Raw genomic sequence first — 17,040 nt, 5'->3', positions numbered from 1 at the left:
TTAGCCAGACACAGTTCTGATCACTTTACATGCATTAAATAATTTAATTCTCACAACTTTTTAAGTGTGTACTACTATTATCCCCATTTCACGGATAAATTGGAGAAACAGACAGATGACAGAACCAAGACTGGAATGCAGGCTTATCTCTATACTATATAGCCCCCAGTGGATTTTATCAATCATTCTTTTTTGAAACCAACTCCCTACTCCCGAACTTAATCTGTGAGTATCTTTCCATATCAGTTAAAAAAAAAATAACACATCAATTTTAATACTTGAATAACAGTCCATTTTCTAAATTTACCTGAAAATTTATAATATATCTGAAAAAAATTCCTTATTGATAACACTGTTTTGTTTTTTAAATTACAAACAACATTATGATGAACATCCTTGTACAGACACCTTTGTACATCTATCTAATTACTTTCTTAGGATCAATTGCCAGTTCAAATGAACTCTTGAAAGAATATGCCAGTTTGTTTTTACCAAATAAAAACATGAAATTAAAAAGGTGAGACTGAGCAAGATGGAGTCTATACGGTGGTGAGTAACCCTGGTTACCAGGCATGGGATGTCAAGAGCCGGAGTTGGGTGAGGGTGTCCTGCAGAGGAGACAGTCCAGGACTAGGAGCAGAAGACCAGGACATTCATGCAGGAGGGTGCTCAGGTGTGGGGTGTCAAAGCCTCAGCAGCACAAGGAGGTCACCCATACAGGAAGGAAGGGAGGGCAGTGAGGCCAGATATCAGATGTCAGAAACTATTTAGGGTAAGGAGGGCATCAATGCTGAGGGACAGTAGTGGTCTGTTGCAGGATTTAAAGCCTGAACAGGATGAGGGTATAAACATGAGAGGATAGTGGCAGCTACCTGTCATAGGATGAGGGTGCTCACAAAGGAAGATGACCTGGTACCAGGGAAAGCACATATGGGCCTGGAATATCTTTTTGTGCCAGAAAGTAATGATGTGCTCAAAGAATGGTGGTGTCATGTCAAAAGTCCACAGAAGCTAGCTTAATGACAAAATCTTGGATATTTAAAGCATCACAATCCAGTAAAAGATAGTAACACACTGAACAAAATAGGTACCATTGAGTTCATACTGATAAAAAAGTAAATGCATAAGCCCAAAATGTTTGAGGAAGCACATTACAAAGAGAGCTGGGAACAGTGGCTTGGGCCTGTAATCTCAGCTACACTGAGGCTGAAGTGGGAGGACTGTTTGAGCCCAGGAATTCCAGACTAGCCTGGGCAATATAGCATGATCCTGTCTCAAAAAAATAAATAAGAATGAAAATTACAAAAAGAAAAAGATAACTTTAGAGAAGTTTAGTAGAAACTACCTTAATCGAGTTATCAAGGTCAATATCACCAGTAACAAATCAAATTGTGTACAATCTGCAAGGGAGCAGAGTATCACTCTTGTGATATTCCTGCTAAAGATGTGTATAACCTGAATCTAATCAATGAAGAAACAGACAAATCTAATTTAAGGGACATTCAACAAAATAATTGGCCCAGGATTATTCAAAAGCAATAAAGTCATGAATATCAAGAGAAGACTAAGGAACTGTTTGAGGGAGACATGACAAATTTAACACAATTCTAGACTGGATCTTATTGCTAAAAACAATCTTATTCAAACAACCTACAGACAACTTGGATGGCATCTGAGGAGCAGATGGTTGTAATATATCCATGTTAATTTCCTGATTTTGATGGTTGCACTGTGATTATGTAGGTTTATAGAAAATATATAATAAAATATCTTGGCGGTGGATGGAAAAAGACCATTGTGTCAGCAACTACTTTCAAATGTTGGTTGAGGGGAGGTTTTGATACTGTTCTTACAATTTTTCTGTAAGTTTGAGATTGTTTCAACATAACAAAATATGTGATTGTCAGTCTCCTTACACTTCTTACCACATGAACATTAAACTTTTTTTGCAAATTCGATAGGCAAAAAAACTGGAATCCCACTTTAATAAAAAAAATTTTTCAGCTGGGTGCGGTGGCTCATGCCTGTAATCCCAGCACTATGGGAGGCTGAGGCAGGTGAATCTTTTGATCCCAGGAGTTGGAGACCCTGTCACTCTTTAAAAAAAAAAAAAAGGCCAGGCACAGTTGCTCATGTCTATAATCCCAGAACTTGCAGAGGCCATGGTGGACAGATCGCTTAAGTCCAAGAGTTCAAGACCAGCCTGGGCAACATGGCAAAACCCTGTCTGTACAAAAAAAAGAAAAATTAGCTGGCGCAGTGGCACATGTCTGTAATCCTATCTAATTGGTGGAACTGAGGTGAGAGGATCACTTCAACCTGGTAGGCGGAAGTTGCAGTGAGCTAAGTCCAGCCTGGGCAACAGTGAGACCACCTCAAAAAAAAAAAAAAAAAAAAAAAATTCACATCCCTAATCCCGCTCTTACATATTATATAACTTATTTTTATCACTTGTCTCTGCCCACTAGAATATAAGACCTACTAGGGCAGTGAACTTTATTCCCTGATGTACCCCAAGCACCTAGGTCAGTGCCCCAGCACATGGCAGACAATAAAAACCAATGAATGGCTGGGTGCAGTGGCTCATGCCTGTAAAAGGCAAAGACAGGAGGATCCTTGTCGCACCACTGTAGTCCAGCCTGAGTCCAGCAGAGCAAAGACCCTGTCTCAAACACAAAAACAAAAAAGCCCAATGAACGACTAAAGGGATGAAGTATATTTAGTTCTCAATAAATGGTAGGGGATGATAGCGATAATCACGCTTTTTTTTTTTTTTTTTTTTTTTGAGACGGAGTCTCGCTCTGTCGCCAGGGCTGGAGTGCAGTGGCCCGATCTCCGCTCACTGCTAGCTCCGCCGCCTCCCGGGTTCATGCCATTCTCCTGCTTCAGCCTCCCGAAAAGCTGGGACTACAGGCCTCTGCCACCACGCCCGGCTTTTTTTTTTTTTTTTTTTTTGTATTTTTAGTAGAGACGGGGTTTCACCGTGTTCGCCAGGATGATCTCGATCTCCTGACCTCGTGATCCGCCCGCCTCGGCCTCCCAAAGTGGTGGGATTACAGGCGTGAGCCACTGCGCCCAGCCGATAATCAGCCTTTTTATTCCTCTACTGCAGTGGTCCCCAACCGTTGGCACGAGGGACCGGTTTTGTGTTAAGACAATCTTTCCACCCACGGGGAGAACGGCTGGGGGGATGGTTTCGGGATGATTCAAGTGCATCACATTTATCATTAGTCCTAGAACCCTCGTATGCAAAGTTCACAATAAGGCTCACAATAGGGTTGGCATTCCTGAGATCTAATGCCTAGGTGGAGCTAAGTCGGTAATATTTGCTCGCCCACCGCTCACCACCTGTTGCTTTGTGGCCCGGTTCCTAACAGGCCAGCTGTGGACAGTGGGTTGGGGACCCCATGGACAGGCAGGTACCAGTCTGTGCACAGGGGGTTGGGGACCCCTGCCCTACTGGAATGTAAACTGCAGGAGGGCAAGGAATTGTATTTTTGTGTCCCAGGATATTGCTAGAATATAGAACAATTCTTGGCACTGAGAAGATGGCAATAAATATTTGTTGGACGAACATTCCTATTATGCGCCAGGCACTGTGTTATTTTATTTTTTTTTTAAGAGATGGGGTCCTTGTTATATTGCCCAAGCTGGTCTCGAATTCCTGGCCTCTAATGATGCTCCCGCCTTGGCCTCCCAAATTGCTGGGATTATAGGCATGAGCCACTGCACCCAGCCCACTATCCTAGTTTATTTATTTATTTATTTATTTATATTATTATTTTTTTTGAGGCAGAGTCTTGCTCTGTCGCCCAGCCTGGAGTGCAGTGGTACTATCTCGGCTCACTGCAAGCTCCGCCTCCTGGGTTCACGCCATTCTCCTGCCTCAGCCTCCCGAGTAGCTGGGACTACAGGCGCCTGCCACCATGCCCGGCTAATTTTTTTTGTATTTTTAGTAGAGATGGGGTTTCACCGTGTTAGCCAGGATGGTCTCGATCTCCTGACCTTGTGATCCACCCATCTCGGCCTCCCAAAGTGCTGGGATTACAGGCTTGAGCCACCGCGCCCGGCCAATTTATTTATTTATTTTTGAGACGGAATTTCGTTCTTGTTGCCCAGGCTGGAGTGCAATGGTGTGGTGTCGGCTCATTGCAACCTCCTGCTCCTGAATTCAAGTGATTCTCCTGCCTCAGCCTCCCAAGTAGGTGGGATTACAGGCACCCACCACCACGCCCGGCTAGGGGTGTGTGTGTGTGTGTGTGTGTGTGTGTGTGTGGTAGGGACAGGGGTTTCTCCATGTTGGCCAGGCTGGTCTCAAACTCCTGACCTCCCAAAGTGCTGGGATTACAGGGATGAGCCACGGCGCCCGGCCGACTCACTATCCCAGTTTTAAACCGCCAATGACAGCCTTGTGGCAGGAAGGTGGTTGTACACTCATTCCTATTTTAATGATCAGGGATCAGGTTCGGAGAGGCCAGGGCGGAGACCCAGCACGCATCCAGGGCACCCGACGGTGGTTGGGCGAGGGTCCGGGAGCTCCAAACCGCCTCGGGCCGCCTGCTTGGGCTCCACGTTGCTCACCTTGGCCTCGGGCTGACTCTCCTCGAGATCCCAACTGGCTTTCATCGCCTCAGCCGCCCCGACGAGCTTGTTTGGGGCCTGCCTCCTTTTCCTGACCTTCCTGGGGTGTCTCTCGGTCCCTTCCCTCTCTGGCTCCATGGCTGTGGAGAAAGATCAGCTAGAGCTGGGGAAACTCCAGCGCCCCTATCCCCCGCGTGCCGCCTCCTAGCGAGAGAGCTGCACGGGCTTGACGGCTTTCAGTTTACCGGACTATCCCCGTCCCCCTAAAAAAGCAAAGGTGCCAACGATCTCCCCGTTCCGCAGACTGGACACCCGCGCCGCTCTAACCCAAACGGCTTTACCGTCCGCATCGGATACCGGATTCCCAACGGTTCCCCAACGGCTAAAACGGGCGTCTGCCTGGTAAAGAAAGAAGGAGGTGCTGCCGAGCGGCTTCCCCTCCTAAAACCACTCCCCCCACCTCCCAGCCCGGGAAACGCAGAAGAGAAGCCGGGCGGGGAGCAGAGGCTGTCCCCACCTTAGCCACAGCCGCCAACAACAACCGCCCTCTCAGCCTCGCGGGCGGTTTGAACGGACCGGAAGTAGAAGTCGAGCGACTTCCGGCAGCTGGACTTGGAACAGCAGGGAGTGTTGGGAATGGCGACGAAGCGGCTCGCGCGGTACTCGAGGGGGTTACGGGTGGGGGGCGGGTAGCTCCGGGTTCGGCGCTGGCGTGGGCGGCAGAGCAGGGCACGGCAGGTGGCATCTGCGGTGACGGCCTCCATTACCTGCAGCCCCGGCGTCTGCGACCTGCCCTCCCTGGCATGGTTGGAAAGGCGCCTCCCTGGACCTCGGTCTTCAGCCTTGGGCCGCCTTCTACCCGAGGGTGACAGGAGGAGGCCTACAAACCCTGAGGTCTTGACTGTGTGGCCTTGAGCCAGTGCCTGTCCATTTTAGGCCTCGGGAAACGACTGGACGTGACAGTGCCCTGCAGACTAGTTGGAGGTCTCAGGCAGGCCACACTGAACCCATCAAGGTGTTCAGCCTGTTTGAAATGCTCGTTCCTCGGTGCTGTAAAGAAATAGAACTTGAACTTAAATTTAATTTATTTAGTAAGGTCATTTTTACTTCCTGCAGAAAGGGTACACTTGCCAGCAGTTTTGCCAGGAGACTGCACTGAATAAAGGAGACAGGGTCATTTATAACGTGGCGCGTCCACCCTACTGCTGTGTCCGGTTTCCATTGGCTGGAAAGGGACCTCACATTCTGTGTTTGTCCGGATTGACTAGCAACTTAGAACTTTTTAGAAGAGGCAAAGGTAGAGGAGAACAAAGGAAGGAGGAAGTAACTTGTTGGAATGCTGAGAAAGATAAAAACACTTTTAAATAAGGAAGAGGAACAGGCTATGATCTAATGTTTGATTGGACCAGTATAAGCATGCCAGGGCAAATATTTAGGCTAAATTGTGGGAGCTAAGCACATAAAATACATTGATTTCTTTATTATGGCTATCAGATATTTAAGAATGTTAGCACAGGTCTTTCAATAAATTTTGCTCTAAGAGAAGTTACTATTTATTCCTAATTAGATGGGGAAGGAAGTCTTTGAAGAGGAACCTCTACTTTACTTTTTACAAACCTATTTTCTAGTGATCTATCTTTATTTTTTTTTTTGACACGGAGTTTTGCTCTTGTTGCCTACGCTGGAGTGCCCTGGTGCTATCTCAGCTCCCCACAACCTCCGCCTCCCGGGTTCAAGTGATTCTCCTGCCTCAGCCTCCCAAGTAGCTGGGATTACAGGCTTGTGCCACTACGCCCGGCTAATTTTGTATTTTTGGTAGACACGGGGTTTCTTCATGTTGGTCAGGCTGGTCTTGAACTCCCGACCTCAGGTGATCCACTCGCCTAGGCCTCCCAAAGTGCTGGGGTTATAGGCGTGAGCCACCGTGCCTGGCCTAGTGATCCTTTTAATTCACAATATGAATCATTGTGTCCTCCCTGATTCCTGGACGTGCTGTGCATATTTCTGATTACTAGAAGGATGTAATATATTAGCAAATAGCATGAGCTTCAGAATTGGACAGTCTTGGGTTCACATACCAAAGCTGTGTTCCTTGGCAAATTAAGAATCAGTTTTCTCATCCATAAAATATAGGTAGGAAAAGTTTCTAGCTACTACACTTGCTGAGGATTGAAGGAGGCTGTCATCTTAGTTTAGTACCTGCTACGTAGTAAGCAATTAATAAATGATATTTATTGTTCCCAAATCCTGGCACTTCCCTCTCTTAAACACAGAAAACTATAGGAGGTGTCTGCCTAGTTAAAACTCTACCTACTAATACCAAATAGTTTGTTTTACTTGCACTTAAGACCTCAGTAATCTCGTCTCTTTTTTTCTTCTTTATTTTATTTATTTAATTAATTTTTTTGAGACAGGATCTCACTCTGTTGCCCATGCTGGAGTGCAGTGGCATGATCTCGGCTCACTGCAGTCTCCACTTCCCGGGCTCAAGCAATCCTCCCACCTTAGCCTCCTGAGTAGTTGGCACTACAGGTGTGCACCATCATGCCCCAGCTAGGTTTTATAATTTTTATAGAGACGGGGTTTCACCATGTTGCTCAGGCTGGTCTCGAACTCTGGAGCTCAAGCAATCCACGTGCCTTGGCCTCCCAAAGTGCTGGGATTACAGGCATGAACCACTTTATCTGGCCCTATCTTTTGTTTCTTTACCCAGATTTTTAAGCTGCAAGACTGAACCATGTCCTACATTGTCTTGTCTTCTTAAAACTGCACCGTACACATAGCAAGAGCTTAAAAAATGCAGGGGGAAAAATAAGATTTTCAGTGCATTTTTACCTGTACAATCAAATGATTGTAGGAACTCAAATAAGTTCCTCAGTATTACTATAAAATAAGGGTAACATAAAATTAGTGTAAATTGGCTGGACACAGTGGCTTAGGCCTGTAATCCCAGCACTTTGAGAGGCTGAGGTGGGAGGATCGCTGAAGCCCAGGAGTTTGAGATGAGCCTGAGCAATACAGTTAGACCCTGTCTTTACAAAAAAAGAAAAAAAAAGAAGAAAAAAAATTAAAGCTAGTGGGCCATGGTGGCACGCACCTATAGTCTTAGTCAGGAGACTGTGGTGGGAGGATTGCTTGAGCCCAGGAGACTGAGGCTGCAGTGAGCAGTGATCATACCACTGCACTGCAACCTAGGTGACAGAGCGAGACCCTGTCTCAAAAACAAAACCAACAAATTAGCCTAATTTGCAAATATATACTTTCGAGGCCTATGCAGGTAATCCCAAAGTCCAGTTCAATTTCCCCTCAGTCGCAATAAATAATGACATTCTTGCCCAGTACCATTAGTCTGGTAGCCTATTCAAATAGGAGTGTGAATGAGTTTGTTGATCATATTTGGATTGCTTCACATTTTTAGGCAGCTTGGATTAATTAGGAGAAAGTCAATTGCTCCAGCAAATGGAAATCTAGGAAGAAGCAAATCCAGTGAGTAGTATGCTTAGTTTCTTTGCGTTTTGTAGCTTTGCATTTTCACCACTGGTAAAGCATAAGAACAACTTGATCTTTTGCAGAGCAGTTGTTTGACTACTTAATTGTCATTGATTTTGAATCGACATGCTGGAATGATGGGAAGCGCCACCATAGCCAGGAAATAAGTAAGTCTGGGCTACGAATGGCCAAAGCTGGCACTAGATGAGTCACTTTAAAGTTTATAGATATAAATCAGCCAAGAGTTTAAGAAAACAGGATGGTCTGTGCATTGGTAATTTAATGTAAAACCTGTGTTGAATAAAGAAGAGCAAAATCCCAAATACCTAAATGTGTTATTATATAAAATAGTTGTTTTATATTACATACAACACCTCAATGGCATAGAAACTGAAAAAAAAAACCTTTGCAAAAAAAGTAAATTTTATATTCCATATGGTTTTTATATTTAATTATATTGAGTTTTCTTTTAAGACAACATGCTTATGACTTCAATATTTTGATTTATTCTGTAGCATAACTTTATTATAACCTTTATGTCACACTGCTTTGGTCATTTTAGTATGCTTTTACTGAAAACTGGTTGTTTAATTAAAATGGTAACATGTTTAATTTACGATGATTACAGGATTAATTTAAAAATTATTTATTCAACTGTCAATTGATTATTCTTTCATTTAGTTGAATTTCCAGCAGTGTTGCTGAACACATCAACTGGACAGATTGAATCTGAGTTCCAGGCTTATGTTCAACCTCAGGAACATCCAATTCTTTCAGAATTTTGCATGGAATTGACAGGCATAAAGCAGGTATGATGCAAATCTTCAAATTCAGAGGTCAGTTTCAAAAAGAAAATAAAAGCTATTATACCATTTGGAATTAGATTTATTTAATGTTAGGCATGATGGCTAATGCCTGTAATCCCAGCACTTTGCAGGCTGCTGTTCGAGAATTGCTTGAGGCCAGGAGTTTGAGACCAACCTAGACAACATAGTGAGAACTCCATCTCTACAAAAAAAAAAAAAAGAAAGAAAATTTAGCCTGACTTCGTGGCATGTGCCTGTGGTCCCAGCTACTTGGGAGGCTGAGGCTGAGGTGGGAGGACCACTTGAGTCCAGGAGTTTGAGGCTGCAGGGAGGTATAATCTCAGTCTATCCTGGGTGACAGACCTGGTCTCTGAAAATAAATAAATAAATAAGTAAATAAATAAATAAGATTAGTGTTATTCTAGATTCAAGACTCGATTTGTGTATTTATTTATTTATTTTTCAGACAAAGTCATGCTCTGTCGGCCAGGCTGGAGCTGGAGTAAGGTGGCTGAGCTCATTGCAACCTCTGCTTCCTGGGTTCCAGCAATTCTCATGCCTCAGCTTCCTGAGTAACTGGGACTATAGGTACATGCCACCACACCTGGCTAATTTTTATATTTTTAGTAGAGACAGGGTTTTGCCATGTTGGCCAGGCTGGTCTCGAACTCCTGACCTCAAGTGATCTGCCCACCTTCGCCTCCCAAGGTGCTGGGATTACAGGCGTGAGCCACCTCAGGACTCGATTTAAAAAGCAAACGAACATGCCTGTAATCCCAGCACTTTGGGAGGCCAAGGTGGGTGGATCACCTGAGGTCAGGAGTTCCAGACCAGCCTGACCAACTTGGCAAAACCCCGTCTCTACTAATAATACAAAAATTAGCCAGGCATGGTGTTACATACCTGTGATTCCAACTACTTGGGAGGCTGAGGCAGGAGACTCACTTGAACCCAGGAGGTGGAGGTTGCAGTGAGCTGAGATCTTGCCACTGTACTCCACCCTGGGCAACAAAGCAAGACCTTGTCTCAAAAAAAAAATTTTTTTTTAATTAAATAAATAAAAAGCAAAGGAAGAATAGTGTTATAAAAATGAGGATCAAATTGATTTTATGGAAATTAAGGGACTCAAATTTGTCTTTCATTTCTGTCAGTCTGGGCTTAATGATCATATTTCTCTGTGATTTTAGTTTTTATCAATCTAATCTTTCTTACCTTGGTGGGTTCTAAATATAATTTCTTTCCCATGTGTTTTTACCTCTTTCCACTAAATAAACTCTTCTCCAGTTAGAACCACTTTGTTATATCTTCCCACAGTATACTGTGTTTTCATGACTTGGCATTTCTGAATCTTTTAAAACCATTAATCTTTCTCCACAGTTATAAAACATGCTAAATAATCATGGAATTTGATTGTTGAATTCAGCTTTTGTGACTCTACTCAGGCTCAAGTTGATGAAGGAGTCCCTCTGAAGATTTGCTTATCTCAGTTCTGTAAATGGATTCATAAGATTCAGCAACAGAAGAACATTATTTTTGCTACTGGGGTTTCAGAGCCTTCTACTTCTGAAGTAAAATTATGTGCATTTGTTACTTGGTCAGGTAAAAAATAAGTTATACCTATTAATCACAAATGGGTAGCATTACCACTATGTAATTCCGTCTTTCTAGTTTTATACTTGCTAACCTAGAATTATATTTGTTAGTCTTCTGGGCTAGGAAGAAAAGTTTAAATGCCTAGCAGATATTAGCCAAGAAAAGTAAATTCATACATATTTTTTTAAATTAACCTTTTGGAATACCTTAAAATATTAAGCCTGAACTTAAAATAAAAAATCTTTCTAGAGTTCCACTATTATGAATTAAGCAGATGATTTAGTGAACACTCTTATCATGCTCTTTTCTACAGAGTCTTCATCAGCTCAACATCCTTTGCTTTTATGCTTTGACACTTAAAAGAAAAAAAAATGAGCCATTTAAAGTAGGTTTTTTGTATGACTGTGTTAGAGCATTGCTGTTAATAGTCATTGATAGCAATACTGTGTTATTGATAGCATAGCATTGATAGTCATATTTGGTTTTCAGTTACTACAAAATGTTTTGTTTCTCAATAACATTAATATTTTCCTGGAATATAGAAAATGTAGTCCTTGTAATTTAACATCTTTTCTTTCTGAAATAAGGTTTTACTGGGTGTTTAAGAAATCATTTTGAAATTTAGTCATCAATCCTAACTTGTTAATAGTAAGTTATATAAAGTGAATAATTTTTAGATATTAGCAGAGCAATGAAATCTTACTGTTCTATTTTATATGATCTTACAGCATTCTATTTGTAAATGGTGGCAGCATAGGTAAAAAATGCTGGCATCGTTGACTTTGTTCTATTTTAATGTACCTAATGCAGACTGGGACTTGGGGGTTTGCCTGGAGTATGAGTGTAAAAGAAAACAGCTGTTAAAACCTGTGTTTTTAAATTCTTGGATTGATCTCAGAGCAACTTACAAGGTAACGGTCAAAAATCAGAGCATATTTACTTTTTTCTATTGAAAAATGATTAACTTTTATCCTACACATGGGCATGGGTTTCTACAAATAAGATATTTTCTTTTGCACTGGTCACATAAGTGCATTTCTTAAAGTATTTAAAAACAACACACAAAATAATGAGCACACTCTAAATCTAATAGAACTGAAAATTATGAAAAGTGGTTAATACATAGCCTTTAAAATAGTAATATATTTTTAGATATATCTTTTTTTATTTGATTAGCTTTTCTATAGGAGAAAACCAAAAGGACTAAGTGGTGCCTTGCAGGAAGTAGGAATAGAATTCTCAGGACGAGAACATTCTGGTTAGTATAAATTTAAAATTATGTAAGCCATTTGACTTTTGAAAAATATTTCATATGAATTTCATTTTTTGGTAATGTCATTAGTAAAGGAGATCTTCAGCCTAAAAAAAAAGCTCCTAAACAATTCACATTGTGTTTTCTAAGACTTTCAAATTACCACTTTCATAAACTACTGTAAGATACACTGCCATCTAGTGGCTTTCTAGTTGCTAAAAAGAATGAAAAGAAAGAGCCAAATCAAATGGAGATTGAACAAGTGCTCAAATAATAGAATGGACTAGTGAAAAAGCTGAACAAGACTATTAGATTATTCACAAATCCTGGTTCCTACGAATGTTTGGCCACATTTTGGGAGATTGTCTAATACATTTTCATATCCTCTATAAATGTGGATGAGCTTGTCTTTCATTGGTAATGCTGCCATAGCCTTCCACTTCCAAGACCAGTTTATCATTATTAAAATTAGTAGAGGGTCATAAAACTAAAACTATGTTCCAGTTTCTGCACAAGTGGTGTTTTTTTTTTAATGTTACTTATTTAGTACTAAGGAAATAGTACTAGTACCACTAAATTCAGTGTTTGATATCTATATCGTCAGGGTTGGACGATTCTCGGAATACTGCCCTTCTTGCTTGGAAAATGATCAGAGATGGTTGTGTCATGAAAATTACAAGATCATTGAACAAGGTTAGTAGTGTCTTGCCTCTTTATTCTATCCTCTCAAACTTCATAAAGTCATACGTTCTTTGAAATGTAGATTTAATGTGTGCAGTCATTTATAAATCAATGACATTTCCTTTTTTTGTCATAAACTGTATACTGAAGAAATTATGAATGCACAGTTTCTAAAGCTGTTGCATTTGTCTGTGGAATCATAGGTTCCCACTAAGAAGAATTCCAGCATTCTGGCCAGAAATTTGAATATAAATCAAGTTGAAGAAATGTCTGCCTGTACCATTAGCATCCAGGGTCCCAGCATATATAATAATGAGCCTAAAAATACAATAAATCCTCATGAAAAAGTTCAAATGAAGTCAATTTGTGCAAATTCTCCTATAAAGGCACAACAGGATCAATTACAAGTAAAGAACAATGTAAAAGCAAGTCTTCACAATGTCAAAAGTTGCTTATCTGTTTTTAATACTAAGTCCTCTACTTCTCTGGGGCAGTTGCAGTCTCCTACCTTGAATTCACCTATCTATATGCAAAAGCAAGGAAAAAATGAACATATTGCATTTAATACCAAATCTAAGTCTTCAACAGTTGGTTCAGAATTGGTACTTGTTTCTACCACCATTCCAACTGTTCATCATGTTTCTGATTTGGAAATGAGCTCTACTCTGGACTGTTTACCTATGTTGGCTGATTGGGAGGATGTGGTTTTACTGCCAGCGTCTCAGCCTGAGAAAAACATAGACTGTACAGTTCCCATTAGTGACTCAGACTTAGAGATTTCATTTAATTCTGGAGAAGGATTAATAGTTTTGAAAGAATTAGAAATGCCAAGTCATGAAAACTTTGGAGACATAGAGGAAACTCCTAAAAAATCTGAGACTTCTAACTCTATTGTGTACAAGAGTCCCCACACTACTATTTATAATGTAAAAGAAGCCAAAGATCCAGGTTCAGATATTTCTGCCTTTAAGTTACCTGAACACAAATCAGGTACCTTCAACAGAGTTAATGCCAATATGTCTCATCCTTTAGTTTTGGGGAAACATTCTGTTCTTTTAGGTGGTACCAAAAGGAATCCATGCAGTCCCCAAGCTTTCCCACCAGCAAAAAAACAACCCTTCACTATTCATAAAGAAAAGCCTACATCATCTGATTGCTCCCCAGTAAGAAGTTCTTCCTGGAAGCGTCTCCCATCTATATTGACTTCTACAGTTAACCTACAAGAGCCTTGGAAGAGTGGGAAAATGACACCTCCCTTATGCAAGTGTGGTCGAAGATCTAAGAGACTTGTTGTTTCTAATAATGGACCAAACCACGGGAAAGTCTTCTATTGTTGCCCTATTGGGAAATACCAAGAAAACAGAAAATGTTGTGGTTATTTCAAATGGGAACAAACACTTCAAAAGGAAAGAGCCAACAGCATGGTTCCATCTCATTCCACAGGGGGAGTCACATTTAATTCACCAGAAACGAGCCATATTTGTGACAGAAATTTAAATATTTCCACCAAAAATTCTTTGAGACTCAGGCCTTCAATGAGGAATTGATAACCTTTCATGTATGAATCCTAATTGTTCCTTGAATTTCCAAACATGAGTATTCTGATAACATCTTACACTATTTTATTTTTATTTTATATATTAATGTTTACTGAATTTATCATACTTTCTTCAGGAACCACAAATGTAATCTTTTGTAAACAGTATTTATTACATATAATAAGCAACAATAGTATATGATCCTTCTTTTATAGTTAGACCTTGAAACAAGTCTTAAACTATTTTTAAATTATTTGCAAAAAATGTGACTAATAAAAATCCCTAGTCTATTTTCAGGTAGATTCTTGTACTTTGAGAATTATCATAATCTTCTGATATTTTATATTTTTCTAAACACTTTTATAAGTTCTTTAGTTTTATTTCACGGCTTGAATATTGGTTCTGATTTGTATATCAACATATCAGAATAATTAGTCAACTAAAGTTTGAAAACCTATGTAGCAGAGATTTGGTTCAGAAACTGCTTCTATACTATACATTTAAAAATCAGCAATTGATGACATTTTTATATTAAGAAATGATAGGAACATTGACACTAATGTAGAGGAATTTGCCAAATATTTTATTTCAAAATTTAGCCTCTGATATCATAACCACAAGATATTTTAAATCAACAGTTTCTAAGCATACTACCACAGTTTTTATCACGTCTCCATCATCCTGTGGTTTCTAGAGATTGACAGATACTATGTTTGTTTTATAGATATGGTAATTAATGAAACAAATTTAAATTGTCTTCCATTCTTTCTTCCTCAGTTCATTTCTTTTTGTTTTCCCACTGATAGTCTTTGGCAGCTCTTGAATAAATTCTACCTGTTGGCATCAAGAGGAAGAAAATTAGCCTGGAAATTTTTATATTTACATAAAGCCAATTATATAGCAGTTTGATTATGAATTCTAGGTGGAAGAATTAGAATAGTCTTTGGAATGGGTTTTGGGTAACAACCAAAATAGGGAAAAGGGTATTGTTAGGAAACTTGTCTTGATATTAAGTATTTACTGCAAGTCCAGTAAGCCAAAGGATCAAACAAAATAGGTTCAGGGTTTCATTTTAATCTCAAAGATTCTGATTCTTACCCATATGTCATCAGTTCAGTTTGGGACATGTGGTGTAGCATGTGTGAAGAAAATATTCATTAAAATGTAAAAATAAACAGTTGAAATTTTCCATAACACTGAGCAAATATTTGTTATAATTAGGATGCCTACCTTTCTGGGATATTTGTAAGGTGCTGTAGTTTTTTTAACATGCTCCTGAATCTCCTTTATTAGTTGTTCTTGATCATGTGACTTGTAATCAGGATTTAGAACAATAAAAGCCTTTACTACCTAAAATAAATATTTGAAACACCAGGAAAATGAGTTATGCATTTGTATGTTTTAGTATGTCTTGTGTGCTTGCTCTGAGAATCTACATGCCTGGTGGGGTGGGCCAGTGTGTTTTAATAAAGTTTGATCCCAGATCTGTGCTCTTAAGCCAACCAGTTAATTCACACATTTCCTGGTCTGTACCTAATACAGGAGAGCCTCTGGGACCCCTATAACAACCCAGCCTGGTCCAGCCTAGCCCTCAGCATGGGGATTACTTATAAACAGTAGTCACGCCGAGTTTGCCATGTCTTTGTTGAAGGTAACAGTTCACAGAGAACATGCAGTCTTTATACAAGGCTGTGAAGATTCCAGCAGCCACTTTTTTGTTGCTCTGATCCATTTCCATGGCCCTTAGGAACAAGAGTAGAAATCATGGTGGCCTTTAACTGGTAGAAGCCAAGAAAGACGTTATTACTTTATGCTTACAAATCCTGTTTTCCAAATTTTATCCTTCCTAGAAATGTTTTGAAAACTCTGCCTAGTTTTTGGACCTGTAATGGAGAAGACAGAAAGATAGGCCATCCCTTATAGCCCCCTTTAAGGTAAATTTGGAGTCTTGTCCTTTTTTTCTCCTGGGGCACTACCAGGACTGCCATTTACTGCCTTCCCTAGAGGCATGAGTCTAGGTGCATCGACCAGTAGGTACCTCCAAAGCCAGATTACCAGCTCACAGCTGGCTATGGAATGATGCTTCCCTGTAGGCACAGTTCTGGGAGAGTCCCCTGAAGCGTTTTTATAATTAAATATCCTGCACTTAAAGTGCCTGAAATCTTATTTAAAGATAAGCTGGCAACATTTCCTATCCACTTTGATCTAGGAGTAAAGGTTTGATTGAAAAGGAATTATGTGAAACAAATTAGGGCAGCCATTTGGTGAGAAACAGACTTGAAGTTATAATTTTTTCACATATGGAAAACTGTTCACTAGTGGGCAATTTGACATTTTATGAGCAATTAACCATTTTTGTCTTTACCCGAAACCCTTGTGGCCAGGCGCAGTGGGTCACGCCTGTACTCCTAACATTTGGGAGGCAGAGGTGGGAGGACTGCTTGAGCCCAGGAGTTCGAGAGCAGCCTGGGCAACAGAGTGAGACTTTGTCTCTAAGAAAAAAAAAAGGAAAAAATAACAACAACACTTGAACATTTTTAATTTACATGTATCATGGGGCAGTTGTGAACCCTTGTGTCTGTGTCTATGGATATAATTTTGTTCCATTCATTTTTTGACATTTTATAAAATGTCAAAATTCTATAATGCTGCATTAACATTTCTACAAATTAAAAAATTACGCTTGTTATAAGTGAGTCATTCAAAGGCAAATTATTTTAAAAACTGCAATACTGGTTCACATATTGACGATTCCTACAACTTGGATAAAGTCTCCTTTATCTTTGTAAATTACTACAGAAAATGTTAAATTAACAAGGAACAACCTAATATGGGTAAGAGTATGAACTCTGAAGTCAGAACAGCTGGGTTCAAGTCACAGTTTGTTATGTAATGTTGGACAAGTTAGGTAATCTCTTTGTGCCTCAGTTTCCTTCTCTGTAAAAGAGATTATGATGATTAAATGAATTAGCATAGATGTATAATGCCTGGCACATAGTCATCAAAAACATTAGCTCTTAGTTGTAGTCGTAGAATTACAAGAAGTTTGGGTCTTATTTTTTAACCCAGAATGCATAAGTGGGCTTCAAATCTCTCTGAA

The 17,040-nt window shown here is 40.2% G+C and overlaps 3 protein-coding genes across 20 annotated transcripts in view; 1 reads left to right on the top strand and 2 right to left on the bottom strand.

Moving 5' to 3' along the window:
• REXO5 (RNA exonuclease 5) overlaps positions 1 to 5,163 on the bottom strand; it is a 43,485-nt gene extending 38,322 nt beyond the window's left edge. The window contains exons 1-3 of one of the 5 annotated variants that reach the window (XM_007987235.3): positions 5,099 to 5,143; positions 4,923 to 4,980; positions 4,582 to 4,721 (exon numbers count right to left, since the gene is read on the bottom strand). In XM_007987235.3, the coding sequence (XP_007985426.1) occupies positions 4,582 to 4,719 (138 nt within the window). In that variant the 5' untranslated portion in view covers positions 4,720 to 4,721; positions 4,923 to 4,980; positions 5,099 to 5,143. Of the gene's footprint in view, positions 1 to 4,581; positions 4,722 to 4,908; positions 5,007 to 5,098 lie in introns of those variants that run through there. The other 4 variants (XM_007987253.3, XM_037989770.2, XM_007987244.3 and 1 more) reach the window with 4 other exon arrangements.
• Positions 5,092 to 15,249, top strand: ERI2 (ERI1 exoribonuclease family member 2). Of its 7 annotated transcripts, none has more exons than XM_007987313.3 (9): positions 5,092 to 5,240; positions 8,000 to 8,067; positions 8,154 to 8,237; positions 8,752 to 8,879; positions 10,319 to 10,475; positions 11,280 to 11,380; positions 11,646 to 11,727; positions 12,326 to 12,414; positions 13,462 to 13,673. In XM_007987313.3, exons 1-9 carry the CDS (start codon positions 5,218 to 5,220, stop codon positions 13,567 to 13,569), a joined length of 840 nt encoding a protein of 279 aa, XP_007985504.1. In that variant the 5' UTR covers positions 5,092 to 5,217; the 3' UTR covers positions 13,570 to 13,673. The 7 variants fall into 7 exon arrangements, with proteins under 7 accessions (XP_007985504.1, XP_007985486.1, XP_037845701.1 ...); XM_007987295.3 differs by having other exon boundaries at positions 5,093 to 5,240; positions 12,606 to 15,249; XM_037989773.2 differs by having other exon boundaries at positions 5,225 to 5,240; positions 8,159 to 8,237; positions 12,606 to 15,249.
• ACSM3 (acyl-CoA synthetase medium chain family member 3) overlaps positions 14,503 to 17,040 on the bottom strand; it is a 55,169-nt gene continuing 52,631 nt past the window's right edge. For 7 of the 8 annotated variants that reach the window (XM_073015217.1, XM_007987345.3, XM_007987334.3 and 4 more), the window contains 2 exons: positions 15,171 to 15,290; positions 14,503 to 14,774 (listed from right to left, as the gene is read on the bottom strand). In XM_073015217.1, the coding sequence (XP_072871318.1) occupies positions 14,688 to 14,774; positions 15,171 to 15,290 (207 nt within the window). In that variant the 3' untranslated portion in view covers positions 14,503 to 14,687. Of the gene's footprint in view, positions 14,775 to 15,170; positions 15,291 to 15,449; positions 15,683 to 17,040 lie in introns of those variants that run through there. The other variant, XM_073015220.1, reaches the window with a different exon arrangement.

The sequence above is a fragment of the Chlorocebus sabaeus genome, chromosome 5, assembly GCF_047675955.1.
Source record: "Chlorocebus sabaeus isolate Y175 chromosome 5, mChlSab1.0.hap1, whole genome shotgun sequence".
Taxonomy (NCBI): Eukaryota; Metazoa; Chordata; class Mammalia; order Primates; family Cercopithecidae; genus Chlorocebus; species Chlorocebus sabaeus.
The sequence above is the reverse complement of the archived record's forward strand: the minus strand, read 5'-3'. Positions and strand labels throughout refer to the sequence as shown.